The 15,193-nt window shown below is 36.0% G+C and overlaps 1 protein-coding gene across 17 annotated transcripts in view; it reads right to left on the bottom strand.

Moving 5' to 3' along the window:
* Positions 1-15,193, bottom strand: part of PDLIM5 (PDZ and LIM domain 5) — a 210,719-nt gene that overhangs the window by 17,651 nt on the left and 177,875 nt on the right. For all 17 annotated transcript variants that reach the window (XM_078002012.1, XM_078002013.1, XM_078002018.1 and 14 more), the window contains one exon: positions 10,112-10,286. In XM_078002012.1, the coding sequence (XP_077858138.1) occupies positions 10,112-10,286 (175 nt within the window). The remainder of the gene's footprint in view (positions 1-10,111; positions 10,287-15,193) is intronic.

Below are 15,193 nucleotides of genomic sequence, written 5' to 3'. Positions count from 1 at the left end.
CTAAGATCATATGGATGACGAACTAACTGTAAAACTGGAATTTTTCAAAGCCCAACCACAACAGATTTTATTCGACTGAAAATTACTGTATCAATAGAAGTCAAAAACAAAAGTTTCCCAAAGCTATAAAAAATTGACATGTTCAAGAATAAAAACAGAATCTGATATTCTACTTAGTTAAATATACTAATACAAATGTACAAACCACTTTTATGTTTTTGTTTTGTTTTGTTCATGCCAACATTAGGAAGGGCCTGGCATGAGCAAAAGAACAACACAGCCACAGGAATAGAGTGAAATAGAAATAAGATAATTGGGAGAAACTGCACATATATACATTCACAAACATTTACACACAAAGACACAAGCAGGAAGAGAGTAAAAGAGAATTAAACACACAGTGACTATCGTCTTAGAATATTCAAAACTGCAGACAATAACAATCCTTCCTAAAATTTGGAAACACTGTATTTGTCACTCTTAATTCTTCATTTCCAGTGGATTATATGCAAACTTTCCAATTTGGAACATTAAAAAAATAATTCTTTCATTGAATGTCAACTTTAACTTTTGGTCCTTTAACATACTACATTTAAAGCATTGTGAGGCCACCTATAGTTTTATATCTGAAAAGCATAAATGACTTGCTTCTCAAAAATAAATGCACAGGTAACATCAGTTTAAACATAATAATGAATACAGAGAACAAGTTCTAAAGGAGGTAACCTTAATTGAAAATTTTTTAAAAGTCTACTGGAGACAACTACAGTCAATTCTTTTTATTGAGATTATAATAAAAATCTGCAAAGCAGGATAAATGTAATTCAATAATAAGACAAGTGAGATATAATTTCAATTTGGCAACACTAATATACGTTCTACAAATATTTAAAAGTTCATCAACTGAAAAAATTTACTAAATGCAGTATGTGCTAGGCACTGTTCTAGAAACAGGAAATCTGGCAGGGAACAAAGCCAAAAAAATCCCTGATTGCATGGAACTTATTATATGCTAACATAGGACAGGGAGATGACGTAAGATAAATAAAATATATGGCACGTTAGATATTAAAGACTGACAAGAAAAATAAAGCAGGGAGGGCAGAGAGGAAGATGGTATATGTGGTAAGTAGGGATGAAACCAGAGAATTTAAATAGGTGACCAGGAACACTCTGATATTTGAGTAAAGACCCTCTCCATGAGTGTGGGTAAGAACCTGTGACCATGATGGGGTATCACTTCTGTGATTAGATAACTTTGAATGGCAAAAAAGATTTTGCAGATACAATTACATCCCCTAGGTTAGGCATGGTGGCTCACGCCTGTAATCCCAGAAGTTTGGGAGGCTGAGATGGGCGGATCACTTGAGGCCAGGAGTTCGAGACCAGCCCGGCCAACATGGTAAAACCTTGTCTTTACCAAAAATACAAAAATTAGCCAGGCATGGTGGCGCGTGCCTGAGGTCTCAGCTATTTGGCAGGCTGAGGCAGGGGAATAGCTTGAACCCAGGAGGCGGAGGTTGCAGTGAACGAAGATTGCGCCACTGCACTCCAGCATGGGTGACAGAGTGAGAATCTGTCTCAAAAAAACAAAAACAAAAAAACAAAACCAAAACCAAAAAAACAATTACATCCCCTAATCAGTGGATACTGAGTTAATCAAAAGACAGATCATCCTGGATGGGCCTGACCTAATCAGGTAAGCCCTTAAAAGAAGTTAAAAAGCAACAGGAGAGGCTCTACTGCTGGCCCTGAGGAAGAAAGCAATTATGTTGTGAACTGTCTAAGGTGGGGACGGCCTATAAGGACGTCAGTCCCAGAGCTGCAAAGAACTGAATTTGCCCAACAACCTGAGTGAGCTTGGAAAAAGATCTGGATCTCTAGATGATAACTTCAGCTCAGCTGATACCATTATTTCAGCCTGGTGAGATTCTGAGCAGGGTACTCAGATAACCCACAGGCTCACGACACAGAAACTGTGAGATACTGGCTGGGCATGGAGGCTCATAATCCCAGCATTTTGGGAGGCCAAGACGAGCGGATCACTTGAGTCCAGGAGTTCGAGGCCAGACTGGCCAACATGGTGAAACTCTGTCTCTACTAAAAATACAAAAATTAGCCGGGCGTGGTGGTGCAGGCCTGTGGACTCAGCTATTGGGGAGGCTGAGGCAGGAGAATCCCTTGAACTTGGGAGGCGGAGGCTGTAGTGAGCTGAGATCCCGCCACTGCATTCCAGCCTGGGAAACACAGTGAGACTCGGCCTCACAACAAAAAACAAAAAACAAAAACCTGTGAGACACCTTAGTGTTATTTTTAGTGATTTGAGTCTTCTTTTTTTTTTCTTGGTAGTTTAGCCAATGTTTGTCAATTTTGTTGATCCTTCCAAGGAACCAAATTGTAGTTTCATTGATTTTTTTAAATTCTCGATTTCATTCATTTCTGCTGTAATCTTTGTTCTTGCCTTCCTTCTATGTTTTGGATTTAGTTTGATATTTCTCTAGAGTCTTAAGGTAGAAGGCAATATTACTGATTTGACATCATTCTTCCTTCTAAATGCAGACATTTGCCAGCTATCAATTTCCCTCTAACCACTGCTTTAGCTGCATTCAATAAGTTTTAGTATATTATATTTTCATTTTCATTCAGCTTAAAGTATTTTCTAGTTTCCCTTGTGATTTCTTTTCTGACCCATTGACAGTTTAAGGAGTGTGTTTTTTAATTTCTACATATTTGTGAATTTCCCATATTTTCTTCTGTTACTGATTTCTAATTTCATTCCATTCTGGTCAGAGAGCATACTTTGTATGACTTCAGTCCTTTTAAATTTATTGAAACTTGTTTTATGTTTTAACATATGGTCTATTCTAGAGAATATTCCACATACACGTCAGAAGAATATACAATTCTGCTGGATTCTGCTGTTGCTGAGTGGAATGTTCTATAGATACCTGTTAAAGTCTACTTGGTATTTAGTGTTGTTCAAGTTTTCTAATTCTTTTTGCTATTCTGACCAGTCATCAATTATATCCATTAATTAATGTGGAGTGTTGAAGTTTCCAACCATTACTACTGAATTATATATATTACTCCCTTCCATTCTGACAGTTTTTATTTCACTTATTTTGATGCTGTTAGGTAAATATATGTTTATAACTCACATTTTCTTGATGGATTGAACTTTTTATCATAAAATGTACTACTCTGTCTCTAGTAATTTTTTTTGTCTTAACATCGATTTTATCTGATATTAGTATAGTCATTCCAACTCTCTTACGATTACTAATTGCATAATTTTTTTCTATACTTTTACTTGTAACATATTTGTATCTTTTATTTTAAACTGTTTCTCTTGCAGACAACTTATAGTTAGATCGTAATTTTATCTACCCTTTCACTCTCTCTTTTAGCTGGAGTGTGTGATTTATTTATGTTTAATGTAACCTACTGATAAAGTAGGATTTATTAGTGGCATTTTGCTATTCATTTTCTCTATGTTGTATGTCTTTTTTGTTCCCTTTCCTACATAAAAAAGTGAAAGAGGAATCAAAGTCATCAGCTAATAGTGAGGATGGGAAAGGAGATTTTAGAAGTTTGAGGAGAAAGAAGATGTGAAATGGGTTTTTGGGGGAAAGTAAGCATATTAGAGAAACAGCAGTCTTTCGTTACTATTAAGAATATACCCAGGGAAAAGAAGGAACATACCTGAGATTAGTAGTGATGAATTTAAAAGGAGACTGGTAAGTGTGATTGTGGGATTCCTTCCAATCACACCCATCTGTTCTGGTGTGAGCCTGGGGTATGCTAGAAATATATACCATGGTGCCAGTATGGTAACTTGCATAGAAGTTTTCAATGGACATTTGTTGTACAAAATATTGATTTGATTATGAATAGACTTCTGAACCTTACTGCTTTCCATTCTTTTCAAATAAAATAAATTGGTTTGTTGAAGTTGGATAATCCTCACCTCTCCTTTTTGCACCGATGTAATCCTAGATGTATCTCTATTCGACTTAGCATATTAATTTGTTAGTTGATTTGCTTGTCTGTATTTTTGATTAGACTATAAACTGAATTAGTTTGCCAGGACTGCCTTAGCAAAGTACCACAGACTGGGTGACTTCAACAACAAGAATTTATTTTCTCACAGTTCTGGAAGCTAGAAGTTCAAGATCAAGATGTCAAGAGGGCCTCTCCCCTTAGTGTATAGATGGCCACCTTCTCCATGTGTCTTCGCATGGTCTTCCCTCAGCATGTGCCAGTGTCTCAATTTCCTCTTATAATGACACCAGTTAAATTTAATTAAGGCCCACCCTACTGATCTCATTTTACCTCTTTAAAGACCAAATGCCCTCTTCAAATATAGTCCCATTCTGAGGTACTGGAATTTGGGATTTCAGCAAATGAGTTTTGGGAAGACAATTCAGTTGATAACAGTAACCTTCTTAAGGAAAAAGAGCATGTCTTTGATTTCTGTGCCAGTGATACCTAAGGAAAGCGACACACAAAATACTCAATGAATGTTGCTTATACTCTTGTATTAGATGAGAAACTAGAAAAGTGAGCCCTAGGTCGCCTATATGAGTTTAAGAATACTTACATGTGGTACAAAATAATTTTAGAGGGGAGATGAGAATATTTAACTGTTCAACTTGTTTATTATCTATTCTCTTCTTTCTCATTCAAACACTATGAATAAAAGTACATTGCCTTACTCTTCAGTTATGGCAGGTTTACTGAGGGTGTTTTTCTGATTTAATACAGTAATATATATCATTGTGTGTATATTTACTAATCACAAACACACAAACACACACACCCCTGTGCAATAAATTAGAAAGACTGAAGTCAGAGAGAGAAGAAAATAAACATCACATCAAATCCAGTTATCTGGGGATTATAACTCTTAATTTTGGGGTATAGTTCTCTTTTGGTCTTTTTCTAAAGCACACTGGCTATATGTATTGTTTACTATTATATTTCTAAAATCAGTGGGATAAAACAGTGTCTGGTTCATTATAGGACCCTCAATAAATATTTAATGAATTAATGAATGTATTTCAGAATCAAACAGATGGGTTCCAGCCCTGGCTCTACTATTTAACCAGCTTTGTGACTTTGGGCAAATCAATCTAAGTCTCTGTATTCCCATCTGTAAAACAGGCATAAGAATATATCTACTAACAGGAAAAATAAGTCAGTATATGAAAAAGATACTTGCACATGCATGTTTACAGCAGCACAATTCACAACTGCAAAAATATGGAATCAGCCCAAATGCCCACCAATCAATGAATAAAGAAACTGTGGTATATAAATACAATGGAATACTACTCAGCCATAAAAAAGAATAAATTAATGGCATTCACAGCAACCTGGATGGAACTGGAAACTACTATTCTAAGTGATGTAACTAAGGAATAGAAAACCAAACATCGTATGTTCTCACTCGTAAGTAGGAGCTAAGCTATGAGGAAGCAAAGGCATAAAAATGATACAATGGACTTTGAGGACTTGGGCGGAAAGGATGGGAAGGGGGTGAGGGATAAAAGACTACAAATTAGGTTCAGTGTATACTGCTCAGGCGATGGGTGCACCAAAATCTCACAAATCACCTCTAAAGAACTTACTCATGTAACCAAATACCACCTGTTCCCCAAAAACCTATGGACATAAAAAATTTTTTTAAAAGAATAATGTCAATTCTCTGGAGGTATTTTGGGGATCCAGTAGAATGATACTAATAAAGTTCTTGGAATGGGCCAGTTGCGGTGGCTCACGCCTGTAATCCCAGCACTTTGGGAGGCCGAGGCGGGCGGATCATGAGGTCAGGAGATCGAGACCATCCTGGCTAACACGGTGAAACCCCATCTCTACTAAAAATACAAAAAATTAGCCAGGCATGGTGGCAGCGCCTGTAGTCCCAGCTACTTGGGAGGCTGACGCAGCAGAATCACTTGAACCCGGGAGTTGGAGGTTGCAGTGAGCCAAGATCGCACCACTGTACTCCAGCCTGGGTGTCAGAGGGAGACTCCGTCTCAAACAAAACAAAACAAAAGTTCGTGGTATGATACCAATCATGTTCAATATATAGTAGTTATTTTTATTGTTATCAGGCTTAAATACATATCTTGGTGTATAGTTTCTTTACACAAAATTGGAATCATACTTTAGAGTTCCTTATTTCATTTTTGCCATATTAATGTGATACTATAAACATTTCCTATGTAGTGGTAGTGAAAAGCATGAAAAAAATTAAAGTTAGACAAATCTGGGCTCAAATTCAGGTTCTATTATTTACTATATATGTAACTTCAAACAAATACATAACTTCTCTGTGCCTCAATTTTCTCAACCTTGAAGTCGAATAATCATAGCAACTGTCTCACAGGGTTGTCATGAAAATTCAGGCAAAATTCTTAGTGCAATATTTGGAATATGCTAAAAACACATTTAACATTAACTATTATCTGAAAATTACATTATATAGATGCTGCGCATTTATGTTCTTTCTAATCTTTCACAACAGTAAATAGTGAAATCTTGGTCTCTGCCTTGCTTATGAGTCTTAATCAATGTCTTTAGTTGTTTCCTTAAATACAAGGGCTAATACATTGCCAGGAGGCCTTTTATTTTCAAGTCAAATCTTAATCAGTGGGGATGATAAATAAAACCTATAAATAAAGGGGTGCTCAGAGACTGAAATAAATAGTAAAACAAGCAAAAAATTCTGCATGTTTTTCCTTGGTAAACTGAGATGGTGCTCCTCAGAGCAGGTCTGAAAACCACTGAGCAAAAAACAAATCAATAATGTTAAATTTTTTTCTCTCACTGGAACAAACAATGGACTGGCTGTATATGGTTTTTCTGGTGATGTACTGTAGGCCAAGACAAAACAATAGTAATGTGGCTATTTAAGCATTCCATATTTAAGAATAAATTCAAGCACTATAAGCCCCTTACTTCTTTCACAAAGATGTCAAGAAGCTGAACATAAATAGTTCAGTTAACTCCATGTAATACAAATGGTCATGTAACACTTAAAGAAATAAGCTAGATTGTTCAAAACCCCATTCTACCAGGGAAACTGAAATATGGTTTTGGCTACAACTGCCTGATTTTCTATGATTCTCTATTATCCTAGCACTCCAACAGTCAATCTATTCACAAGTATGAGTCAAATAAATGATGCTTCTATCATAATTTGACTGAAAATGTCCCATAGCAAACTTAAAGCTTTAACAGAAGTTCCTAAAATGTAACTTCCTATTCATTTGTAGCTAAAGTGATGTCTCCATAATACAATTTAGGCAAAATATCCATAAACTTTTCACAATTCAAATAAACCAAAAAATTTTCAAACTTTAGATCCAAATAAGATTACGGATTTTTAAACTGAATGTGTTCTATAAAGAGACAACCAGTTCAGTTCTAACATTCAGATTGCTGAGGTTTTCTAAAACAATCAACTCTGCTGAAAAAAAAAAATAATAATAAAATACAACATAAAATGTGCTTTAGTTTGCCTTTACATAAAAAAAGGTTTTTGGCAAATTTGAAATATTGAAAAGTAAATATAAAACAAAACAATATAAATTAGTACAAACAATATAAATTATATGGTAGAAAACTCACAATATAAATTATAAATTTAAACTTCTCCAAGCTTGCCAGGGTATAATAGTCTACACTGAAGGTATCAAGCCTGAAACTGCAGCTTGTTTTAAAAACAGGTGTCCAAGAGAATGTCACTTGATCTAAAGCCTTCTTGCTTTGGTAAGTAATAGTGACACTGAGGCCAATAACTAGAATTATGCTTTGACTAGGCCTCTGAACTGACCACAATTGATTCAAGCTGCTTAAGCATTTGAGCACCAGGCAAATGTGCTATGTTAATTACTGTTACATGATCTTGACATGAACTAATCCCCATTCCTATTAACTTCCTTAGTAAATGATGCTTTAATGCTTAACTGATAACAAGTACTGGATAATCCAGAACAATATAACATTTAACAGATGAGGGAGCAATAAGTGATGGCTACTCATGTTAACATAACACATATTTATTTTACACGGCAGGCTGATTGTGCATTAAAATTGCATCCTGGCCTGGCGTTAAATTTAAAACCAAGGCAGGTAGGGGTGGTGAATGTAATTTCTACTTTGATCTTCACATTTTCTCCATACTAAGTTTTTTAGAAGTGCCAGAAGTGGTGATTACATGATATCATGGAATTTGATAACTAGACAACATGAATCAGCAACTGATGTGGTATGACATTTTGTTAACTCACCCAGTAATTACTTGCTTACAATAGCATACAAATAACAGCAGTGACTCCTGTCTCCACAAAGGGTGTTTTTATCCAGAATACAGTATCCCCAAGCATAAGTCTAGGCAACCAAAGTACTATAACTTACAGAAGCCATGTTACAAGTCAGAGTTTGTTTCTATTTTATCGATATTAAACCAAAAATATAACAGCTAAATGCAGGTAGTATTAAAACATTGTTTTCTTTATTAGGATAAAGGAGCAACATACTAGATCTTATATTAGTTTAAATATTTCTATAAGACAGGACCCCATACTAGTACTTTCAGGAAAATGACTAACCAAATTGACATTATGGCCTAAATGATGAATGAATGGGTCTAGAGTCATGTATGATCTATGTAGTTAAATATTTCCTGAATGCCTTCTGTGTGTTGAATACTGCTCTAGACTTTGGAAACCTTTACTGATTTTCCCTTTCTCCCCAAACCCACTATTACCACTACCACGGCTGCTGGCTAAATCTTACTAAGCAGGTACTCACTCTGAAAAATACTATTTAAAGGAAAAATAACAGCTTACAAAATACTGTATTAAGATTCCATTTTTGTAAAATAGTATCTGTCCTTATGTGTGAATGTTTTAAAAGTCTGAAAGAAAATAGTAATAGCGGTTACCTTGGGAGGTGCGATTATGTGCAAACTTTGTTTTTTGTTTTTTGTGTTTCTATGTTTTTTAAATGTCACAATGAACATTGACTACCTTTAAAATAAAACAAAAACTATTCAATTTTGAATGGCATACTGTGTGCTATGTTCTTGACACATATATTATTCAATTAATAGTAGGCTAAAGAGAGGGGTGTTTATATTTGACTCTTAAATGAAGTATTGAGGTTTCCTGACTCCATTTTAAATATTACCTAGAAACATTATGCTATAATTATGTAATAGAAGAGATGAAAATGCAATTAAGTTTTAACCTTATTCAACTTTAGAGAAGTCACTGTTTCAATTATTTCAAAGTAGGATAAATTTTAAAAGAAGAGAGCTTGAGAAATCACTTCAAAGGATGATTTGTTTCTGCCAACAAGGCAACTCATGAAGTGCAACAAGGTCCTTTGGGTGGGATGTCTGCAATCAGCATTGGTGCCTACACTGCCTAACATTCTAAAAGCCCCTTATTCAGAAATACTGAGAGATCCAATAAGGTGCAGTACAGTGCATTCTTAAGATCTCTGAGACTTTTTCTTCTTGTAATTAAGAGACAATAAATAGATTTGGATAAAACATACTTTAAAGAAGCAGGTCATTACCTAATCTAACATTCAAAACATTTATGAACAGGTCTGAAGGTACCTTTCAGTGCTTGTGTACTCAAAAATCCAATCTTCTTTTTCTCTAAGGCTCAAAGTTATTTAATGTCACTAGTTATTTTTCATCTAAATGAATGTCCTCAGTTCTATAATTTGTAGAATAATAAAATTAGGATAAATGACTTTCAGGGTCCCTTTGAGTCTTAAAATGTTATTATTCTCTGAAAGGCCACATTAATCACTTTTTCCTTAGTTCTAATAGGAATTGATAACTGACAACGAATGCAATTAGTACTTTTATTTTCACAGACCTCTGTATTACCTTTCATTAAAATAGATTCTAATGGATAGATATTCATATTTATCTACTCAATAATTAGTACTCTATAGGATTATGGCAAGAAAATTTTCACTAATTACATTACACATATTTCAAAATGCAAAAAAAAAAAAAAAAAAAAACAAAAAACCCTAATATTGATATTAAGTACTTTCAAGAAAATTTCAAAAAACAACCAACCTGATGACCTGGTTACACTGGGCGCACATTGGAGTTCGTTTCCCTGCTGGAATGTGCTCAGCTCTTTGCACTAAAGTGTCCTGGGCACTTGGCTGGGGTTGTCCCAAAGCTGAGCTGGCTGGTGCCACTGATCCTGAGGAAGTGGCGCTGTTTGAGATTCTTCCAGTGGAAGGCACTAGGAGTTAAAACAGAGAATCAGAATGAGAATAAGCCACATATAAACTTTTCCTAACAATCAAATAATAGAAATTATTATTTTAACAATAATCTATTCACTTGCTATTCACTCACTCACATTTACAGTGAGGTTATGAATCAAACACTAGGCTGTGACTATGTAGGTGAATAGGAAAGAAAACCAAAGATTCCAACAAAGTAAAAGAATTATGACAGATATATGCACAGAATGCTTTAAGAAAAGCAGAGTTACCTCTGCATTTTTTTTTTTTTTTTTTTTTTTTTGAGACAGAGTTTCGCTCTTGTTGCCCAGGCTGGAGTTCAATGGCACGATCTTGGCTCACCGCATCCTCCGCCTCCTGGGTTTAAGTGATTCTCGTGCCTCAGCCTCCCGAGTAGCTGGGATTACAGGCATGTGCCACCACACCCAGCTAATTTTGTATTTTTAGTAGACACGGGGTTTCTCCATGTTGGTCAGGCTGGTCTTCAACTCCTGACCTCAGGTGACCCATACCTCTGCTTCTATGAGGAGATATAGTTAAGGTAAATATTGAAGGTGAGTTATTTCTAATGATCTAGACATCTCTACTAACCATTAATTAGATTTAATTCCAAATATAGTCATAGATATATTAAAAATCCCAATGTGTTGAAGATAACAAAACCAAAAATTAACTCACTATATTCTCTGTTCCTGGATTCTCTAAGTAGGCTGTGCAACCAGTCACCCAGGAATAGAAGGCAGCTACATAAGAAGCATCCTTGGTCCTTCCTCCCTCACATTTGTAGTAATAGGTCCTGCTGCTTTGATATTCCACACTGTTCTTAACTTTGCCTCCTCTTCCCTATTCCTATAATACTGTCTTAATTTAGATCCTCAATGTCACCAACCTCGACCAGCTACCAAAAATGTCTTGTCCTCCTTATATTCATCCTCCCAGCTGCCACCTAAGACTGAAATCTGACCCAATAGCATTTAAGGATCTCCCTATTTGACCCCTGAATGTAGTCTCTGCTTATATGTGCTGCATACAAATGCCCCGTCTCTGCTTGCCCCACAAATTCATCTTAACCGCTCTTTGCCTTTCACTTTATGCTCCAGTAACACTAAACTGCCTCACTTTTTCTTGTGAATGGGTCTGTGTATGCTCAGGCTGTTTTCACCATCAGTAATGGCATTTTCTACCCTTCCTCCTATTTACCTAGTAACCACTACTTCATTGTTTAAGTCTCAGCCCAGAAGTTGACTACTACAAAAACTCTCCCTGAACTACATTTCTCCCCAACCCTTTCCATATAATCTGGATTAAATGTTTCTCTTCTGTGTTCTCATAATTTTCTGCTAATGTCTTTATTACTGTTTCTGCTGTATTATTTCTGTGCCTTTCCTTCCCCTAACTAGATAGTATACTCCTTGAGGGCAGAAATTATGTCTTATTCAGCACCCTAGCAACTTAACAGTGCCTGGAGAGAACGAATGAATGAATAAATAAACTGGAATCAATACAGAAGTGAATGAATGAGAAAACAGTGAGGATTGAAACCAACACACGGCCTATTAAAATCTAGTGGAAGAGAAAAGGTGCATATGAAAGTAGCCTAAAAGGAACAGCTTTTAAGAAAAGCATACAAATAATACAAATTAAGAGTATATTTATACAGATGAATGTATTTACATAAATATACATATATATGTAAAAACACATTGACAGTATATTAAAGTGTAGTTGGAATTGGGAAAGATTAATTAGGATAATTGATATGATAATTCTCCCTCACTAGAATAAAGCCTGTTTGCAATAATGTGCAATTACAGATCCAGAAACCCAGCGTTTATAGACACTTCGCACATCTTCTACAGTGCGCTGCCTGGCACTTGATCTATGAAACGGCACTTTCAGGCCAGGGAGCTCTACTATTGCCCATGTTTCAAGTAAGTCAACTGGACTAGGAACACGCTTCCATTCTCTTAGACCCACACTTTCTCTTATAGAAATGGGGAAGAAAAGTGTTGTAATATTCACTTAGTACACTACTTTCTTTCTTGTTACCTAATTTGCCAAAACAGCCCAACTCTTACCTCTGTGCATCTTTAATTTCTATATCCAGGCCTGATTTCTTCTGAAGCACCAAATACATATTCTCAAGGGCATTTTCAACTCTAACACCAGTTATTATCTTTAAATTCAAGACATGTAAAATATATTTATTCTTCTTGTACATACGACCAGCTCTTGCCAAGAACTCCTTAGATGCTTGCATTCTCCCACTCACGCAGGCACAGAACTCGGCCTCCTATGTCCCCAAGGGTTACTCCCTAGACTCTAACAACTGTTTCATAGAAAATGTTTCTTTCTCAGGTCTGTCCTTCCTTTCTAATTCAAACCCAACCTCTATCTTTTGAATTCTGGTCTTGAATTCCTCAAATCTGGACTATTGCAAGTCTCCTAACCACTCTCTGCGGCCAGCCTCCTCTTCTACCTATTCTGCTAGATTATTTTTCCAAAAACACTACTCTGATCATATGTTCCTGCTTCTAAAATAAAGCCTCTGTAACTCATTACAAACTATATGTAGTCCTGAAAGTCCAGTCCCTCAATGAGCCCACTCTAATCTTCTGTAAAACCTTGTCCTTGCTGTTTCCCCACATATCACTGCCATCATCTTTAGACTAAATTAGAGTTATTTAATATCTAACTTGTGCAATTATTTAATCCTATTTGAAGGCACTCGTATTTATTTATTTATTTATTTATTTATTTATTTATTTATTTTGAGACGGAGTCTCGCCCTGTCGCCCAGTCTGGAGTGCAACGGTATGATCTCTGCTCACTGCAAGCTCTGCCTCCAGGGTACAAACGATTCTCCTGCCTCAGCCTCCCAAGTAGCTGGGATTACAGGCGCCTGCCACCACGCTGGGCTAATTTTTGTATTTTTAGTAGAAATGGAGTTTCACCATGTTGGCCAGGCTGGTCTTGAACTCCTGACCTCGTGATCTGCCCGTCTCAGTCTCCCAAAGTGCTAGGACCACAGGCATGAGCCTGGTCTTGAAGGTACTATTCTTAAATCCTTACAATAGCCATATGATTTTGGTATTAGTACCACTTTTTAAATTTATGAGGAATCTGAGGCAAAGAGAAGTTTAAAAATCTGCCCAAAGTCACATAGCAAGTAAAAGTCTTGAACTTGGGCTGTCTGGCTCCAGAGTCTGCTCTTAAACTATGCTATAGCTTATTCACTATCCCTTGAACATGCCACACCAGACATTGCCTCTGTGACCCTCAGCCAAGGAAGTGTCCCTTTTTCTACTGCTACTCATAGTTTTCCCATTCTGTAAGGCCCACAGAAGTTTCATTTTCTTCTCCCAAGTCTTCTCTGACCACCCCAGCTAGAAGTAACACCCCTCACATGTATAATTTATCAGCTATTTATCAATATCCTGTCAATATCTTTTCCTCTCTAAGTTAATTATTAATTATTTAAAAATGAGTATAAACTTTATATACTTCTTTATATCCAAGCCAAAAATTACCTTACAAATAAATGATGAAATTAAATGAAAAAATGAATATTCCCAATCTCTTTCTCTCTCTCTCTCTTTTTTTTTTTTTTTTTTTTTTTTGCCTTTTTAAAGAAGACTATAGAGATGGATACTTTAAAAATATGGATTAAGTTCAGGATTTCAAAGAATGGGAAAGTAACCAATTGGAAAATCTGAAAATCGGACCTCAAAGAAAGCCAAACTCTTTCATCTACCACATGCCTTTATTTTATCACACTATCTATGCATAAGCTCTAAAGTACTAAGTCACTGAGATACTATTAGCAATAAAAGAGTGTGGTAATTCTCCATCAGTCATTGTAAAATGGGACATAATCCATCTGGCCCATGCCTCAAGGAGAAGGTATATGGGGAACTAACTTATTTAGCATGAGAAGCCATTCTTAAACGTGAAACATGTGACTGTATCTCAAACACACATAAAAAGGCTCTAAGCTCTACCACTATTCCTTTCTTGGGAAGAAAAGCCTTGCTTTCTGTTACTGCCCCATTTTAACCACTTTGGATATGAAACAAATTCTCACACCTCCATTTGTTTCTGCGTTGCTAGCACATTGGCCCGCACACAAAGCTACACAAGCTCTATTAATTACCAAGTCCTGAACATTTCCAAGGCACAGTTATTTCCTGTATGAATAAAGTGATGTTTCATTTCTTCAGACTGAATTTCTCACCGCTCTAGCACAGGAATGGGCAACCTTTGAGCAGTCAAGTGCCAGCCTCCTAGTCTCTGCTCACTTGGCTTATGGGGAAGAGGGAAGTGTAAGAGGGTGAGGTCTTGGGAGAGGGGAAGCACCATAAATGAGCCCTGCTTCCATTATAATTTTGTAGAGAACTACACTACCATACAAAGAAAACCAGTCTTCCATGGGTAGTACATTGGCCTCTAAAATGCTCCAAATGCATTGAACCCATTGCAAAAACCATCTACTTCTATGTAGAAAAAAAAAAAAAAATACACCTCTTTAGAGATAGCTTAAGGATGACAATCTACTTGTTTGTAATACAGTTTTTTTTTTTTCTTTTAAGTTCTAATGATAACATTAAACAGGAGCATTGAATCAGCCCTATTTCACAATCTAGGAATGTAAGTCACAAAAACTGTGACTTATTTGAACTGAATAATAAGCAAGTCAGGAAACTGTCACAATGAGAACATTAGGAGGAAACTGGTTCTTGACTCAAGATTTCCTTTTTAACCTTAAACTTGAGCAACTTTCATTAAATATTGGCTTCTTTTATGGCTAATCTCTACTCCCTGGGAGTTTGTTTGAAAATTACTTTTTTTTTCTTTTGTACCAAATACATTTCACCACCAGAAAACTAGAAATTCAAATCCATTA

Source organism: Macaca mulatta, chromosome 5, assembly GCF_049350105.2.
Source record: "Macaca mulatta isolate MMU2019108-1 chromosome 5, T2T-MMU8v2.0, whole genome shotgun sequence".
Taxonomy (NCBI): domain Eukaryota; kingdom Metazoa; phylum Chordata; class Mammalia; order Primates; family Cercopithecidae; genus Macaca; species Macaca mulatta.
The sequence above is the reverse complement of the archived record's forward strand: the minus strand, read 5'-3'. Positions and strand labels throughout refer to the sequence as shown.